The sequence below is a fragment of the Sceloporus occidentalis genome, unplaced genomic scaffold, assembly GCF_023333645.1.
Source record: "Sceloporus occidentalis isolate IW3139 unplaced genomic scaffold, rSceOcc1.0.p SCAF_112, whole genome shotgun sequence".
NCBI classification, from domain to species: Eukaryota; Metazoa; Chordata; class Lepidosauria; order Squamata; family Phrynosomatidae; genus Sceloporus; species Sceloporus occidentalis.
Genome location: NW_028317092.1, coordinates 140289 through 158827, shown reverse-complemented (window position 1 = coordinate 158827; position 18539 = coordinate 140289). Strand labels below are relative to the sequence as shown.

Here is an 18539-nt window from a genome sequence, read left to right as displayed (position 1 = left end):
CCCCCCCACTTTGCCCCAGGTGCCTAATTCGGTCGTTCTTGCAGCAATGTGAGGATAGGGTCAGGGCTGGTAACCTTTGCCCACAAGCGGTTTGGAGTGGATATTCTCCTCAGCCCGCTGGTATTTTGCCTGCCCCTTTGGGTACCGTTGCCGGTTCGGTGTCTGCTCCGCCTGCGACTGCTCCGGCCGCGGTAGCGCCGTCGCCACAGGCGGTGGAAAAAGCTACGGAAAAAAGTTCCGATAAGGCTGAACGGGTTGGTGATTCTGCGCGTGGGGAAGTTTATGTGTGCTTCGAGGGTCCGCTTGGGGCACACCTTAAACAGGAGGTGAGGGAGCGTATATGGAAGGGCGAGTATATTGAGATTTTTTCCCTTCTTCCCTTGGAGAAATTTCATTTGGACAGGGGCTCCAAGGGTGACGAGAGTAAGAAGGAAGAGGAAGAAAAGAGGCGCTATCGCCTCATTCCTCGTACTTTTACCAACTGGTTGCAAGCCTTTGCCATTTTGGCGAGCGTCATTGGCGAGAAAAACCCTGAGCATTGCTCGGGGTTATTTTGCTATATGGATAGCATAGGCGAAGCTTACCGGGTGTATGGAGGTGTGGCGTGGCTGCGTTACGACGAGCAGTTCCGGCAGCGTATGTCAGTCCGTAAGAATATTCGTTGGGACCACAAGGACATTGCCTTGTGGCTCCGGGTTACTGCTCCGTCCAGGTCTTCTAGTACACCCTTTCCAGGGGCTGCCGGGGGTGCTTCTGCGGCCGCGTCTTCGGCAGGCAATAAAAAAGGCTGTTGCTGGCAGTTCAACCAGGGCCAGTGTCGATGGGGCGCTTCCTGCAGATACAAACACGAGTGTTCTGTCTGTGGGGGTTCCCATGCGTCATCAAAATGCTTTAAAAAGACAAAATCCGCTTCCGCCGCGAGCACTGTTGCGAAAGGGGAGAACTCCGGTGAACGCTCTCGCGATGTTACCGTGGCTTCAGCGTTATAATGATGCGGCGGCTGCTGAATTGTTGTGGTTCGGTTTTACGGAAGGTTTTCGTATCCCTTGTCAGGTGGAACGGAGTTTGGTTGATGTTAAGAATTTGCAGTCTGCTTTGGCTTTTCCGGAGGTGGTCGCCGAGAAGTTGCGGAGGGAGGTCGATTTGGGGAGGGTTGCGGGCCCATTTCGTTATCCCCCATTGCCTGATTTGATTGTCTCTCCTTTAGGTGTTGTCCCTAAAAAAGAGGTGGGCAAGTTTAGATTAATACATCACTTGTCCTATCCGAAGGGCTCTTCAGTAAATGATGGGATAGACAAGGAGTATTGCGTAGTTTCCTATACCCCCTTTGATCGGGCTTTGCATTGGGTTAGATCGTATGGTGCCGGTACCCTAATGGCTAAAACTGATGTGGAGGCCGCTTTTCGGCTCCTTCCGGTTCATCCGGAAAGTTTCAGGCTGTTGGGCTTTAAATGGGACGGTCACTTTTACGTGGATCGTTGTCTTCCCATGGGCTGCTCCATCTCATGCTCGTACTTTGAGACTTTTAGCAGTTTTCTGGAGTGGGTCATTAGGACGGAATCTGGGATTCCCTCTTTGATCCACTATCTGGATGATTTTCTATGCATTGGCCCTCCGCATTCTTGGCTTTGTCACGTGCTTTTGCAAACCACGCAGCGTGTCATGGCTTCTTTCGGGGTTCCGTTGTCGCCCGAGAAGACTGAAGGTCCTTCTGAGGTTATAAAATTTTTGGGTATTGAGATCGATTCTCGGGCCATGTGTTGCCGTCTTCCGTTAGACAAGGTTGTTGATTTGAGGTCTACGGTGCAGGCTGTCGTTTCCAGGAAGAAGGTTACCTTAAAGGAGTTACAATCACTCCTTGGTAAGCTGAATTTCGCCTGTAGGATTATTCCTATGGGTCGTATTTTCTGTAGACGTTTGTCTTTGGCCACGTCCGGTGTTCGCGCCCCCCACCATTTTATTAGGGTGACTGCTGACCACAGGGATGATCTTCGCGTGTGGGATATTTTCCTGCGCGATTTTAATGGGCAAACATTGTGGTTGGATAGCGAGGTTTCGAACTCCGATTTGTGCCTCTGGACTGATGCTGCAGGTTCTTCTGGTTATGGTGCGTTTTTTCGTGGGCATTGGAGCGTGGGGGCCTGGCCTCAGTGCTGGCATGACGAGGGGTTGACTAAAAACTTGACCTTTTTGGAGCTTTTTCCGATTTTGGTTTCGGTTTGCGTTTGGGGTGAGTTACTGCGCAACAAAAAAGTGCGTTTTTATTACGACAATTTAAGCGTAGTTCAGTCCATCAACAGCGTTACTGCATCCTCCCCGCCGGTTGTTAGGTTGTTGCGCAATCTTGTTTTTCTTTGTTTGCGTTTCAATATATATCTTAGGGCTCAGCATCTGCCTGGGGTTGAGAACGAAATTGCAGACTCTCTGTCTCGGTTTCAGCTGGAGCGCTTCCGGATCCTGGCCCCCGATGCGGATACGGAGGGAGTGGATTGTCCAGCGGAACTTTGGGATTTGGGTGTAATGGTGCGATGGCCTTAATTCGGCGCTCCATGGCTGATAGCACGTGGATGGCTTACCGTGGAGTTTGGGACGAATGGTCGGCTAAGTTGGCTGAAGCCGGCAACCCGGTCTTGGATGAGGAGAAGCTAGCGGTATTGCTCTGGTTTTTGGGAGACGCTTACTCGTGCGGTGTGTCTGTGTCCTGCATTTCCCGCAAAATGGCTGCCCTGGCCTTTTATTTTAGGCTTATGGGGTCACAAGACCTCACAAAATGTTTTTTGGTGAAACAGGCTCTGAAGGGTTACAGGAAAGGTTACGTTCAGCGCGATTCTCGCCGCCCAGTTACGCTGGATTTATTGGAGCGTCTGTTTCGTGTTGTACCTTCTGTTTGCTCCTCGGCTTATGAAAGCACGCTTTTCCAGCTGAGTTTCACGCTTGCGTTTTTTGGGGCGTTCCGCATTTCCGAATTAGTTAGCCCAAACAAACGTTGCCCCGGAGGCTTGCGTTATTGTGACGTTTCTCCATGTACGGAAGTCCTTTGTCTACACATATGTCGCTCCAAGACGGACAAATACGGGAAAGGTTTTACGGTGCAGTTAGCGCGTTTTGAAGGTAGCGATCTTTGCCCGCTGCTTTGCTTACGGAACTACTTGGCGAGGAGGCCTCACGGCGACGGGCCGTTGCTGATTCATGAGGACGGCTCTTTCCTTTCCCACTTTCAGTTTGTTGCCGTTTTTCGGCGCTGCTTGGCTGCTTTGTTTCTTCCCCCTCACGAGTATTGTTCACATTCTTTCCGCATTGGTGCTGCGACACAGGCAGCACGATGGGGCCTTAACGATTCCGTTATCAAGAGGATCGGGCGCTGGGAATCTGCTCGTTTCAAGTCCTATATTCGCCCCCTTTTGATATAAAAAATAAAAAAAAACAAACAAAAAAAAAATAAAAAAAAAACACTAATAAAATAACAAAAAAAAAAAAATAAAAAAAAAAAATTTTAATTAAAAAAAAAAAATTAATTAAAAAAAAAAACAAAAAAAATTAAAAAAAAAAAAACCAAGAACAATTGATTGAACACGTGACTACACAGAGAAGAATTAACGTGCCTGTCATTACTGAACTTCCCGCCTGAGGGGGCGAATTATTACGTTGCTCTGATCATGTTCTTTTTCCTGCATTTGGTCGCATTTTGATGTTGATGTTTCTTTTCTAGGTTGCGGGACGTGTTTAGTTTGGATAGTTGGCCACTCCTACGTTTTTTGGGCCGAGCGTAGAGCGGCAATTCGGCGTTCGGGTCGTCAGTTGGGTTTTGCCCTGCCTGAAGTGGAGATTCATTGGATGGGGGTGAGGGGCCTGCGCTGGGAAGGGGTTTCTTTCGAATTGGAACGGGCTATCGGGCTTGACAGGCCTCCCCAGGTTTTGGTTATACATGCGGGTGGGAACGATTTGTGTTCTGTGCCTCTGCGGCGCCTCAAAAAGGATATTAAATGTGACATTATCCGTTTTCGAGCTTCCATGCCCGGTGTCATTGTATTATGGTCCGAAATTGTCCCTAGGTTATTTTGGAGGGGCGCGAGGTCGTTGGCCGGGATTAATAAAGCTCGCCTGAATGTTAATAAGGCTATTGCTCGTTTTGTTACATTGCAAGGGGGTCTAGTGATTTCACATCCAGAGATTTCGACCGACTCCCCAGCGCTTTACCGGGACGATGGAGTTCACCTGAGTGATTTGGGAGCCGACTTGTGGTGTCTGGAGGTTACCACGGGTATTGAGCGTGCCGTTGAGTTGTGGAGGAATCTCCGCGTTTAAGTTATGTCAAACGCGTAGATTATGGCTGAATTTTAGAGATAGGTATGGGTTGTTTACGATTGGCTGTTATGCCAATATTTATGTTTTCATGTACATTTCTCCACGGGTTCAGTCCCTGGGGGAATTTGGAAGGGTATTTGGCGGGATATCCCTACAAAAGGTTATATTACAAGGGTTATGGTTTTATATGTTAATCAAGGTATACCTATCTCACATTTTCTTAAAATTATTTCTTGCACTTTTGTCACAGTAATAAAGCGCTGTGGCCTTACACTTTCCAACGACCTCATGTCTCCTGTGTTTTTTATTCTGTACTTTGCTGCATGTTAATATATAGTGCCCGAGTCAAGAGGTGATCACTGTTAACCTGATTTGCATATACTGTACCTACCCAAAATCTCATTCACTATAGGATTTCTGAGAGGAAAACAAGTCTTCAGGCTTGGTGGATGTAAATTAATCTTTAGCAGCAATGCCTTCATTGTTTCTTAATTTTAAGTAGAGGGGATATTCATCACCTTTCTTGTCTACACCATAACATATTTGAGTATATATCTAAACAAAACATGGATTTCTTACAAATGCCAAGTCTTTTAAAACATTGCAGATCTTTGAAACAACCACCTTGTGTGCTGTTAAGAACTGTCAAAATCCTTAATCTACAATACTCAGCTGTCGGTTTCAAAAAGCCATTGCCATAATATCTCTATGCATTTTTTTATTTTCAGCTTATCAGTGTTATTCTAATACCTCATATCTAATGTTTTTAAAGTTATGGTAGCAGCCACAAAGAACATTTAGATGATCTTCTTTACTACTGTGATGTTCACACATACAGGTATTTAACAGGCAGGACCATACAAGAAAAAGAAAGGCTATGTACATTTATTAGTTATATATCTTAGACAACAGTGGCTCTTGCCATCATCAGTGGTGCATACTAAAGGCTGTGTGTGTGTGCGTGATTGTCTAGTGTTTAGATGAGTGTATGCATGTGTTTAAACAATATAAACAAGAAGCATGGCCCAGCAGCCAACTGAGATGGATGATTAAATCTGTTGCTCCGTCTATGGAATAAAAAAGTGGCTTAAAGTTATCCTCTAAGTGCATTAATTCATGAATATAGACATTTATTAAAGTAAAATTTAATAAAATCCTTTTTTTTTAAAAAACAGGATATTGGGTGGAGGTTTTAATATTGCTATTTGCCCAAAAATAGATTCCAGCATTAATCTATTACCTAAGAGTTCCAAAGTTAAAGGGTGTCAGGGTTAACAATTAGATGTACTCATTTTGGGTTCTCAGTGGTATGATGCCTGGAGACTATTGCACCCTGAAGATTGAGATTTTACTTTTTATTCTAACCCACATAACACATATTCAAGGATTGATTATTTTTCTTGTAGATAAATCAATTATTTGTAGACTACATAGAAACTGGCACAATATCCTGGTCGGATCATTCACCTTTTAATTTAAACATTACCGAACAATTTTCAACTTATAGTAAGGGACCTTGATGACTTAAAACTAAAATTAAATCCAACATACAATCAAATTTGAATTATATTTTAAAGAAAACTCAAACCCAGATTTGCCGCCTACCTCTCTGTGGCTTGCCCATGAAGCAATCATTAGAGGTCTTCTCATTAAGGAAGCAGCAAGAAAGAAGAGGGAACGGATGAGATGTGATTTTTTTTTTCTACTCTCCTCTCTTCGTACTCAATGATCAGATAAAGTAAAACAGATCAACAAATAAATAAAGTAAAACAGATCAACAAATAAAACAGGTGCACTCGGATCTCCAGAGTCTACAAACTGCAATATCAGAATTTCTTCTGTGCCGCATGAAAGCTAAATACTATATACAAGAAAATAAAGCAGGCCCTCTTCTTGCTAAACACCTAAGACAACAAACAGTTATTGCCAAAAAGCCTTCATTAAAGCCGCAACCGGGAACAAATAATTAATCCACAGAATATTGCAAATGAGTTTACAGTAAATTATTAAATTTAAACAAAGATATAAAGAAACATTCCCCATGCATATTAGTAATTTTTTGCAATCAGTAAATTTCCAAAAGGCATGTGTCCACTCATTAATATTTCAATTTGCCAATTAAAAATGCACAAAGCACCAGGTCCCGATGGATTTACCAATATATAAATGTTTCCAGGATACTCTATCACCACATCTCTAAAACCTTTTCAATAGGGCAGTAGTTGGAGATTATAGTATAGCATATTAGGTTGAAAAAAGACTTCAGTCCATCAAGTTCAACCTTTCACACATACCCACTTCTAAAGTTCATCCAAAAGAAGGCAAAAAAACCTTACTTGGGGCAATTACCAATTATGCCGCAACAGGGAAAAAAATCCTTCTTGATGCTATTTCGGCAATCAGATTACTCCCTGGATCAACTTGCTAATACTGTAAGAAATGATGACCCTCTTACAAGGTTATTCTTTTAGTGAATGTGTGACGAATAAAGCACAAATACAAGCGTATAGAAAAAAGTATATTGAATTAGGTCACTGTTACAGGTTGTAAAACATACAGAAAACATTTGCTAATAATACAAAACAAAAGGGATACTCAAGCACATTATTGGGAAACCTCTCTCAGCTCACAGGCTTCTCCCAGATGTCATCATGCGCAGCTTTGTTCTGATTCTCCTGACCCAGAACACCTCTGTTCTCTGTGCTCTCCTTTCTTAGACTCTTCTTTGCAGCCCCTAACTAGTCATTTCAGAATTCCTCGTACCTCCCAGAAAGTGGTTTACCCGAACCCTCTTTCCAGAGATTTCCTGTATGACCCAATTATGAAGGAGATAGACAGTCTATGTGAAGATACGCACATCTCCGGCTTCAGGTGTCTGACCACGTGGGGGTATCCCCCCTCTGTTGGAACCTTTGTTCCAAACCCTTTGTAGTGCATTAGTATGCAAATGACCTTACATTGTAAAACCAGATATCTCACCTTACAGAAACCCAAATCTTCCCAAAAACATTAGGCATGAAGTGTAATGTCCCATTTTAAAGGCACCCTTAATTTCTTACAATACTACTGTCTTTTTAACAGTTGTATCCCTTTATGTTATGCTTAACCAGAAAAGCATCCAGACCTTTCTTAAAAATATGCAGAGTTAGAAAATACAACATCCTTAGGCAGAGAATTCCATATTCGTATTGTTCTTACTGTGAAGAACCCTTTCCTATGCTGATGCTGAAATCTCCTTTCCTAGAGAGACCTCTTGGTGAATAGATCACTAGAGAGCTATTTATACTGACCCTGTATGTATTCGTACAATGTGATTAGATCCCCTCTTAGATGTCTCTTTTCAATTTTTCTTTTCTTTCTTCATAACTAAAATTCTCCATTCCCCTAATTAACTTTGTAGCCTGCCTCTGCACTTTCTCCAGTTCTATAACAGCCTTCTTAAGAACTGGTGCCCAAAATTGCACTGCATATTCAAGGTGAGGCTTCACCATTGCTTTATAAAGAGGTAAAATTTTCATCTCGTGATTTAATACTCCTCTTTATGCATTCCAGTACCTTATTGGCTTTTGCAACTGCTGACTGGCACTGCACTTTGTTGCTAAGTCTATGGTCTACAATTATACCTAAGTCCTTCTCATTTTCTGCCTTTCCCAATGCAATGCCTGTTAGAGTGTATGTTGCATGCTTATTTTTGGTACCTTACACTTATCTATATTGAATCTAATCTGCCAACCTTTTGCCCAGTCCCCCAGTGTCAGGGACTGGGTCCATACAGATAACTGTAAAGACCCAGAGCGCCGAAAGATTGTGTTCAGGAGTTATGGTGCAGTAGCGGAGTTGGACAGGGCCTGATGCAGGGCGACTGCACTCTCCCAGGTGGGCATCTAGGGTTGTCCTGCCACATACCAGCACCCTGACATAGCAGCTGATGTTGTCCAGAACAGAGCAGAATGAAACTTGGCTGGATGTGGAAATCCGAACAAAACTTGGATCTGACAAAACGAACGAAACTTGGAGATATCCTGCAGGCATCCTGGAGCAGGCATGAGACATAGCACTAGAATCATGTCAGGGTGCTGCAGGCTGGGAGTATGGCAGCTAAGCAAAGTATATAATGGAAACATAGCAAGCAAGGAGGACCGAGGAAGGAACATAACCAGGCAAGACATACATGATACAGGGCACAACAAAGGACAGAGAACAAGGCAAGGAACACAGGGGAAGGAGTGAGGAGCCGGAATCCTCGGACGCGTCTCCTTTAAGCAAGGATAGGACATCTTAACTGGGACATGGGGAGAGGAGAGAGGAACCAAAATCCTCAGATGATTCAGGGAAGAAGAGCAAAGGTACATAAGAGACAGACAAACATGAATACAGGAACTAGCCTAGGACTATGTGATAACAATTGGAGATTCCGTCACATCATATGGCCATGGTATGCTTAGCCCACCACTACGCCAAAGTACTCCAATGACGGTGGGTCCTAACAATAAAGTCTGCATACGAAAGTACTAATAAACTGAACATTGAATCCAAACACAGAACCGAGAAGGACATACCTTTAGACTGCAGACTGAGACAAACAGAACAAACGGGTGGGACATACCTTATAAAGGAAACAGGAGCTGAAGCAAAGAGCAGAACTAGAATCCAGGAATCAGAGGTACAGAACAGAGCATACAGAAATCCACGAATGGATCACAGCAAAACATGGGAAGTGAGGCAAGGCAGGGAAAAACAGAGATATGCAGCTCCGCAACCCTGGATGGACCCTGACACCCAGTTTATCCAAATCATTCTGAAGAGAAGCTACATCCTGGTCAGACTTTATAACCTTACCTAGTTTTGTGTCATCAGCAAACACAGACAAGTGACTTCCAATATCTATTGCAAGATCATTCATAAATAAGTTAGAGAACTGGACCCAAGACAGAACCCTGATGCAACCCACTTACCACAGTTGTCCTGCTTGAGAATTTACCATTACCAACAACTGTTTGCGCCCTGTCACTAAGCCAGTTTCTAATCCAAACACAGGCATTTTCTCCAAGACCTGAGTGAATTTTTGCTAGCCCATATCACAACACTTCCAAAACCAGATAAACCTGCTGACGAATGTCATAATTTCCGTCCCATTTCGCTTTTAAATACATATGCTCAATTATGTGCCGAGATATTGGCTACTGATATAATCCTCCTTATATTATAAATTTTGATCAATTTGGCTTTGTTAAACATAGGAAAGCTTCTGACAACACCCACAAATTAATTCAAAATAATTTAGATGCCAGAAAGGCATTCGATTGTTTCCATTGGGGATTTATGAGAGAGACATTTTGGAATTCCAGATGAATTTAGCACAGCGATATGTACTGTACACTATTTAGTAATCTTTCTGCAAAACTCAATACGACAGGTTTTTCGATCGGTCCCCTTCTTTATCAGTAATGGCACAAGGCAGGAATGTCCCCTTTCCCTCGTGCTATATGTCATGTCCTTAGAACCTTTAGCCCCAAAAATTTATATTCATGAATTAGATCTTTCTTCACAAATTTCTTCAAAGAGGGGTCTTTTTGCAGATGATATTATCTTAACCCTCACTGAACCTAGGATATCGCTACCAAATCTACACTGTACGCCCCAAGAAAATGGAAATTTTTCATACACACATTCTGTAAAAAATAAATAATTTTTTTTAAAAAGCAAAGGACTCCTTGCATGCAGCCTGTAGGGGTTCACTTCCAGATGTCTATGGTTCTTTCCAGACTGCTGCCACCTACTAAGAGACATAGGACCATTGGCCCTGATTGACCAATATTCATACAAAAATCTTGTGGAAAGAGGTATAATGACTTTGTCATTGTGGACTTTGTTGTTATACTATACACCTTACACAGTTACTGTGGTAACACAGCACATGTACAATGACTTGTGAATGCTATTCTCCACCATTTGAAGACAAAACTTCTGGTCAACAATCTTGGATTGTTTCACCTGTTGATGTCTTATTGGTGCCAGTCTCGTATGCTTGTATTGCCTTACAAGGCTTTTTTTAAACTTTCGGAACCCTCTCAAGGTGATTCTAATTCAAAACAAACATCACTAGAGTGAAGCATACTGCAGCAACTGTTTGTGATCCCAATTCCTGGAACAGCTGGATAGTGTTTTTTTCCCCTTCTATGCACGCAATCCTCATTTGCCAACGTTGTGCTTGTTTTATATTAAACGTTTGATGATCTAAAACATTGAAATGTGACAAATAAGCAAAAATAGAAGAAATCAGGAAGGGGCATTTGTAATGCAGCTATACTTTAACCCTTTAACAACCAGTGCACTTAAAACAATCACCTCCTAAGCTTTAATGGTGTCGCTAAAATGCCTTTGATATTAAGACATTCAGCAACACTGAAAACCCACCCCAGAGAGTGGTCACAAGCGCCACTGCAAGAGATTTTGCCTTTGGCAAGAGGTGGCGTCCTTTAAAAAAATAAACAAATTCCCAAGAGGGTTTCTCTAGACCCTCCTGAGAACTCTGGGCTCCTGACAGACCTACAGTTACTGCATTCAGCCATGCAAGTCAATGGAGCCCAGCCCACAATGTGATCACATTACATTACATTTATTTATAAAGCACCGGCAGATTAGTAAAATATTAAACAAAAACATTGCGGGAAAAATGGTAGCATTTAAAAAATAATTATGCAGGGATGTCACCATCAAGGGAACCATCTAGTTCCAAGAAAATGTAAAAACGTCCAAAATGATAAGAAATATAAAATAAAATCTAAAGCTTATTTTTATGAGCAAGTGCTAAAATTAGCTGTTTATCTTACCAAACATCCTGACAGGGAAAGATTTAAAATATTAGCATCCCAAACAACCTGAAAAAAATACTACCATAAACTAGTGGTAGATTTCATGAAAGGGAAGGGTTAACATTTGAAATACCTTGAGATGTCTAGTTTAAAAAACAAAAACGTGGTTTAACGAGGTAAATTGCTTTGGCCGGCTTCAAAGATATCCCAAATAGCATATGGGGCAGTATGACCAGATTTGGAAAAAATGGTTTTGAAATATCAAAACACTGCTTGTACTTATTGCCCTATGACTTGCAAAAAAATATATATATATATTTCTAAACTCAGGACAAATAGTATAATCTATATAGCAGGTTTTTTCATTAGCTTTTGTAAATGAGTAAAATATTTTATAAACATTTGTTTTTTGTAAAATATTTTATAAATAAAAGTGATAATTTTTTCCATTTCATCATTTACAAAAACAGCCTGCCATATAAGTTACCTTTATTTATTTGTGTTTTAGCTTTTTCATCTGCCTAGTTTTTGTATTTTTTTTGCTAAAAAAGGCCCTCAAAAGGGAAAAAAACATTGCACTTTATTCTTTTTGACTGGCCTTTGGTTTATTAATCACCACGTGTTTTTCTAAGCCACACAAATGATGCAGACTGTTTCTACTAGATGATGGTTTATTTATATACATAAGATTTAAAAAAAAATCCATACTTGCAGGGGAGGGCTGGCACCTTCTGGTCCGGTAACATACTCACAGGCACACATTTTTACACAGTCTCTCACATCAGCGCCTGACTTCACAAATGCTTCACTAGATGAATTGGCAAACATTCCCACAGAAACACTCCAAAATCCTGTGGAAAGTCTTCTCAGAGAAGCTGTTATAGCTCCAACGGAGGGATCAAGTTCATATTAATGTCTCTGTGTTAACTGTAGAATGCAAAGTCATAAACGTCCCTGTTGGTGTAATGATCACCTGTCCAAATACTTTTGTCCATATAGTATATGTATATATATTATATGTGATATATAAAAGAAATTATGTACTGTCCTCTGCAATACACAGACCAAAAATCCATAAATACTGCATATCATATTTTACTATTTAAACACCAAACAATGATTTAAAAATATTGATGTTAATTTCTTTTAGGTTATCAGTTTACAAAATATGGATGTCGTAGAAAAGCTGACCATAAGATGGTACATAAAAGTTTTTGCGAATCTGTTCAAAAGTTAAAACCGATTCGCAGAGTGTGCAATTTACAGGAGTGTTCCCAACCAGTGTAAGTATGGTTAATTTCCCTTTATTTCAGTGTTGCTCATAGTTGTTTGCCTTCTTTAATTTACACACACACATACACTTGAATATTGGAAAGGTTACACTTATCCAAGGAACTTTTCAAAGTTCAGAAATTCTGGAACTATGATAGACTCAATTCTTACAACAATATGTTTATTTTTATTTGTTTCATTTAAACTAAAGCTCACAACTCTGATCTGTACAATTGCATTTTGCATTCAAGTAGTTTAAAATCACAGAAAAGATCAGTCAGGTCCTTAATGTAAATACTTGCACTGTTAAATATAACATGTAGGGTGCCAAGTATACATTTTCCACATTCAGTCTGGAAGACAAGCCATTTGACCTAATTTTGTGTCAGCCCTTAGTCTGAAGAATGTCTTTCTATGGCTTCTCTAATCGTAATAAGGAATCTCTTCCTATCTGATGTGTTGAAGGGTGAAGATTCTCCTGCAGGGGACTCAAATGGCCCTCAAATGTACTTGTACATTTTTAAGGTCACCCCTTAGATATCTATTCCCTACAGCAAATGAATAAACAAATTCATATTAGCAAAAAAATGCTATATTACATGCTAATAGAGGGATTAAAAACCTTCTCCATTCTTGCTTTGATATCTTTTAATGCATGCTTAAAGAGCACGCTAAGGCAGTTGCATGACAACCAGTAGCCTGGTAACCACGAGTCGTATAGGTGTTAGGTGTAATACATGATGCTACAGTGTGTGTGTATGTTAGTATTTGGCATTGGCATGCGGGTGTGTGTTACTATATGGTGTTAGTATTTGATGCCACTATCTCTAGGCTCACACCTACATGCTAATAGTTTGTTTCTTAAGCAAATTTCATAATAGTACATAAATACTAATCAAAAAAGTCTGCCACTGTGTTCTTGTATAAAAATGTCATTTTTTAGTATACCTAATTAAAGTAATTTCCAAATTTAATCTGGAAGGCAAGCTAGTTAACTGGAGCTAGGAAAAATGTCGCAAAATCGTAGCCACAGCTTTTACTGTGGAAACCTGGGTTTTTGGTTGTTGATGAACAAGTTTTAACATCACATAAGTCAGAATGCTAGTGACATATACACCGATCAGCCATAAGAGGCAACACCACTTGCCTAAAATTGTGTAGGCCCTCTTTTTGCTGCCAAAATAGCCCTGACCTGTCAAGGCAAGAACTCCACTAGACCTGACAGTGTGCTGTGGCATCTGGCACCAAGGCGCTAGCAGCAGATCCTGTAAGTTGCAAGGTGGGGCCTCCATGAATCGGACTTTCTTGTCCAGCACATACACATCCCACAGATGCGCAATTGGATTGAGATCTGGGGAATTTGGAGGCCAAGTCAACACCTTGAACTGGTTGTTGTGGTCTTCAACCCATCGTAAACCATTTTTGCAGGGTGCTTTATCCCTTGAAAGAGGCCAGTGCCATGAAAAGGGTGTACATGATCTGCAACAATGCTTAAGTACGTTGTACATGGCAAAGAATGACAGGACCCAAGGTTTCCCAGCAGAACATTGCCAAAAGCATCACACTTTCGGCAGAGAACAGGGGTCAGCATTTGCAACGTGACTGGCCTCAGCTACTCAGCCACATTATTATTATTATTATTATCTTTTATTTATATAGCGCCAACAGCTTACGCAGCGCTTAATACAATACATAAATTCAAGGGATATGACAAGACAAGAATTGACAGACTAAGACAAACCGATACATTTGGTGGAGAGAGCCCTGCTCGCAAGCTTACAATCACATAAGAAACATATTGCAATGCATTGTATATTTTGACACCGGGCACGTTTTTGTGTTCGTGTTGGTGGAAAAAAAACCTTCGTATTCCACAACTATTCACACGTTCCCGTGATTTTTTCGGGCGAATATTTTGTACGTTCTTTGTGTTTGTTTTTTCTTCGTTATTTGCCGTTTTTTTAGCAGAGGTTGATACAGGGTTAACACGATAACAGTATGCAGCAGCTTTGGCACCACAATTTTAAAGGCCAGTATAAGCCACTCTATTGGTCACCGTCAGGGGCCTCCCCTGACATTAACCAATGCTCTTCATTGGTTGATGCCAGACAAGCCCCCTGGCAGCAACCAATAGAGTCGCTCTTACGGGCCTTTAACTGCTAATGCCGAAGCCATTGCCCTGCACTTTGCCAGTGAGACTGAAATCCCTGTTCCTCTTGGACCAAGTTTCTCAGAGTGGTTGTCTCAGACTCAGACATCAATGATGGCAGATGAGGCCCTGCCGGCAACCAATAGAGTCACTCTTACAAACCTTTAACTCCTGGCGTGTTCCTACAGATTTCTGTTCCCATTACCCCCTGTGATGCTATGTAGACAAGGTAGGCTAGAGGCAGTGACTTGTACGGGGGGGGAAGGGACCAGGGAGCCATATTAGTTTGTTCGGTATTCGGTTTGAACAACATTCGTGTTCGTTTTCAGGTTCTCCCGAATACGAATGTACAAGTCTAGTTCTGACACCTTTCTATCAGAACCAGGATTCATTTTTTAGTAATTTGAGCTACAGTAGCTCTTCTGTTGGATTCCCTCCCAACGTGCATCAATGAGTCATGGCTACCCATGACCCTGTCGCTGGTTCACCACTTTTCCTTCCTTGAACCACTTTTCATAGGTACTGACCAATGCAGACCGAGAACACTCCACAGTTTTATGCTTGCCCATTTTTCCTGCTTCTACATCATCTTTCAGGATGGAATGTTCACTTGTTGCCAAATACATCCCACCCACTGACAGGTGACATGATAACAAGATTATCCGTGTTATTCACTTAACCTGTCAGTGGTCATAATGTTATGGCTAATTGGCGTATGTGGAAATCTTTAGAAATTCAGACACAGGAACAAGAATTTCTTGCAAGAGTTCCCTAAGGCAGAAAGTGCTACTTTATACTCATTTTTAGAGATGGGTTAATCCTTAACTCAGCTCTAAAGCTGGTCCCCTTCTGTCCACTGTTTGTTTGTTCAAAACAATAGAACCACTTACTGTTGTACATAAATTGATTCTCAATTATATTTCTTAAAATATGACCTCTTAGTGTACTCCAAGAAAAACAATTATAAGCTTTCTAAAATCAATTAAAAGATAAACCAGATTAAACAATACTGAACTAATAAATCTGGAATTCAATTTGTTATTGGTTTATATTAAACAGATGGACTACAGGAGAATGGGAGGCTTGTTCTGTGTCATGTGGAAAAGCAGGTTATCAAACCAGAACAGTCAGGTGCATTCAACCTTTAAATGACAATACAAATCGATCTGTCCATAGTAAATATTGCAGTGAAGATCGCCCTGAAGCCAAAAGGCCTTGCAATCGTCAACCTTGTCCTGCTCAATGGAGAATAGGTCCTTGGTCACAGGTGAGTAGAAGAACATTTTGAAAATGTTCAAAAATAAAAACTGTGTTCTTATAAGATGAACATAAAAACATTGTAAGTTTTCCACAGTACAACCTAACTGAAAAATCCACTTTAGGTTTGCACATATAAATATAGACAAGGATAGGCTGGCTTTATCAAAAGCAGAACAAGAGGTGGGCCAACTCTTTTTCTGCAGATGTTACTGCTAAATATTAAGGAGAAGGCGGGCTTAGTCTGGTTATGATATAAAATTACAGGATCTCACAAAAGTGAGTATACCCCTCACATTTTTGTAAATATTTTATTATATCTTTTCATGTGACAACACTGAATAAATGACACTCTGCTAGAATATAAAGTAGTGAGTGTACAGCCTGTATAACAGTGTAAATTTGCTGTTCCCTTAAAGATAACTCAACACACAGCCATTAATGTCTAAACCTCGGCAACAAAAGTGAGTACACCCCTAAGTGGAAACGTCCAAATTGGGCCCAATTTGCTGCATGAGTGCTGGCACTGGGGAGCTACAGTTCATTGAGGGAACCATGAATGCCAACATGTACTTTGTAATACTGAAGCAGTGATCCCCTCCCTTCGGAGACTGGACCGCAGGGCAGTATTCCAACAGCACAGCCACTTTTACTTCATTATATTGCAAACCTACAGTTTTCTACAAACAAACTGCAGTTTTCTACAAACAAACTGCAGTATTACTTCAGAAAAAACTGCAGTAATTTTTCGTAAGGGTAAAACTTTCATTTGGTTCTCATAGTCCCTACACATGTAGATCTTTGGAGTCACACAGTCAGTGAGGAAAGTGTCAGGTATAGGTGAGTTTGAGCTTATATGAAGATTCCTTACGGTGTAAATTAATCCATTTAACCCACAGAATTTTCCCGCAGAGTTTTCAGATTTGCTTAATGCAAAGAGACCTTTGTGTCACTTCTGATGTTTAGTATGTGGCATTTCACAACTATCCAAGTAATGTATTCTTCGCTCTGTATAAAAATAAGTATAAACATATATTTTGATTCTTATTTTAGTGTTCGGTTACATGTTCCAATGGTATCCAGGAAAGGCAGGTATTCTGTGGCACGGGAAATAATCAAATCTGTAAAGAGACCAAACCAGAGACAGTGAGAATTTGCATCCAACCTCCATGTTCCGGTAAGTATATAAATGGGTAGTTACAAATTTATTTAATTTGTAGGGGTAGTGCTTTACTTTTAAGACTAAGTTTATATAGTAAACATTTTAGGAAAAGCAAATTGCAAACATAATTTTTTACGTGTTTACGTATGCTTGCTTTGGTCTAGTCTATCCCGCAGGAAAACATGCTCACACCAATACCATAAATTGGTATTGTGGTTTGTCTGTGGGAGACATGGTTAACATAAGAATTGCAAACATGTAAATGAAAGGATTATACCAATTTTTTGTAAACATATTTTGGGACATGATACATTTACCAAACGAATAGTTCACAAGACTTTTAAAGTTACTGCCTTGATTATGAAATAATTGAATTATGAAATGTTAACTGCAGTTAGTTTCTTCAACAAAATGGATTGAGCCCTGCATAATGCATTGCTAATTAGTAGAGATAACTTTTAAAAGAATATTTGACATTAACTATACACTGTGTACTATCAGCACAACTGTTCTTTGAGGCAGAACTTACCAGTGTGAGTATAGTGAAGTTAGAAGACTGAAACTCTTCCGCACTCTCACTCTACTAATTACACACCAAACATGTGTTCTTTATCATTGCAATATGCCTTGAGGTCCCCTTAGAAACTTTGTAGACCCTAGTAATTGCTAAACTATTTTTAGTTTCTATTTTTAAGTTTTTATTTATTTTTCATTTTATTGACGACGGAAGACTTTCTTTACAGACTATGTAGGGTCAGAATAGGGGTCTTACTATTGTCATGAATGAGAAAAGTTGCAGGTATCAGTAAATTAAAGTAAAATATGAATTAATTGACTCCAAGTGTGTGGATTTAGGAATTTAACCTGAGGCTAAGGCTATGATCCAAGTGTTTGAATTTTTACACAAGGGTTTTACGCTCAAATCGGCACAGGATGAAGAGATGTTTATTTTACTTCTAAAGTTTTTATGAACAATTTCACACTTATCCAACTAATATCTTCTTTGCTCAGTGTAAAAATATCTAAATATATATTTTGATTCTGTGCTGACACCACAGGAAGGAGATGTCCAAACCTCTATTCCGATGTTCAAATACCTTTCAGTGCAATAATGCTCAATTGCAACCCAAAAATTGGCGGTAAGGGGCAATCTGATTTCCCATGCATCTAAATGGCGATATCCATGTTGATATCAAATAGTGGAAGTACTATTACTTTTTCTGTAATTAAGTGACAGCTGTAATGTTATCCTTTCTGTTGTCAAAGCTCTTAAGTTTAAAAAAAAGATAAAGACAAGAGAAAAGGGTAATATTTCTGTAGGTGAAAGTTTGGGATCTAGTGATCATCAGTCTGTGTGGTTTAATATACGAACAGTGACTGAGTCACACCACACAAAAACAAAAGTTTTAGATTTTAGAAAAGCTGACTTTTCTAAAATGAGAATATGTGTAGAGGAGTCATTATCAGACTGGGGCAATTTAAATGGAGTCCAGGAGAAATGGGATTATTTAAAAGTTGTATTATTGAAGAGAACAGAAAGTTGTATTAGGCTGGTCAGTAAGAGTAAAAATTTTAAGAA

General features: G+C 40.4%; 1 protein-coding gene across 1 annotated transcript in view; it reads left to right on the top strand.

Annotated features, from left to right (window-relative positions):
• The window catches only part of LOC149282556 (A disintegrin and metalloproteinase with thrombospondin motifs 2-like), a 241358-nt gene that overhangs the window by 194929 nt on the left and 27890 nt on the right, over positions 1-18539 (top strand). Inside the window, exons 18-20 of the mRNA XM_089498057.1 lie at positions 12271-12403; positions 15601-15808; positions 16852-16975. Of these exons, the coding sequence (XP_089354183.1) occupies positions 12271-12403; positions 15601-15808; positions 16852-16975 (465 nt within the window). The remainder of the gene's footprint in view (positions 1-12270; positions 12404-15600; positions 15809-16851; positions 16976-18539) is intronic.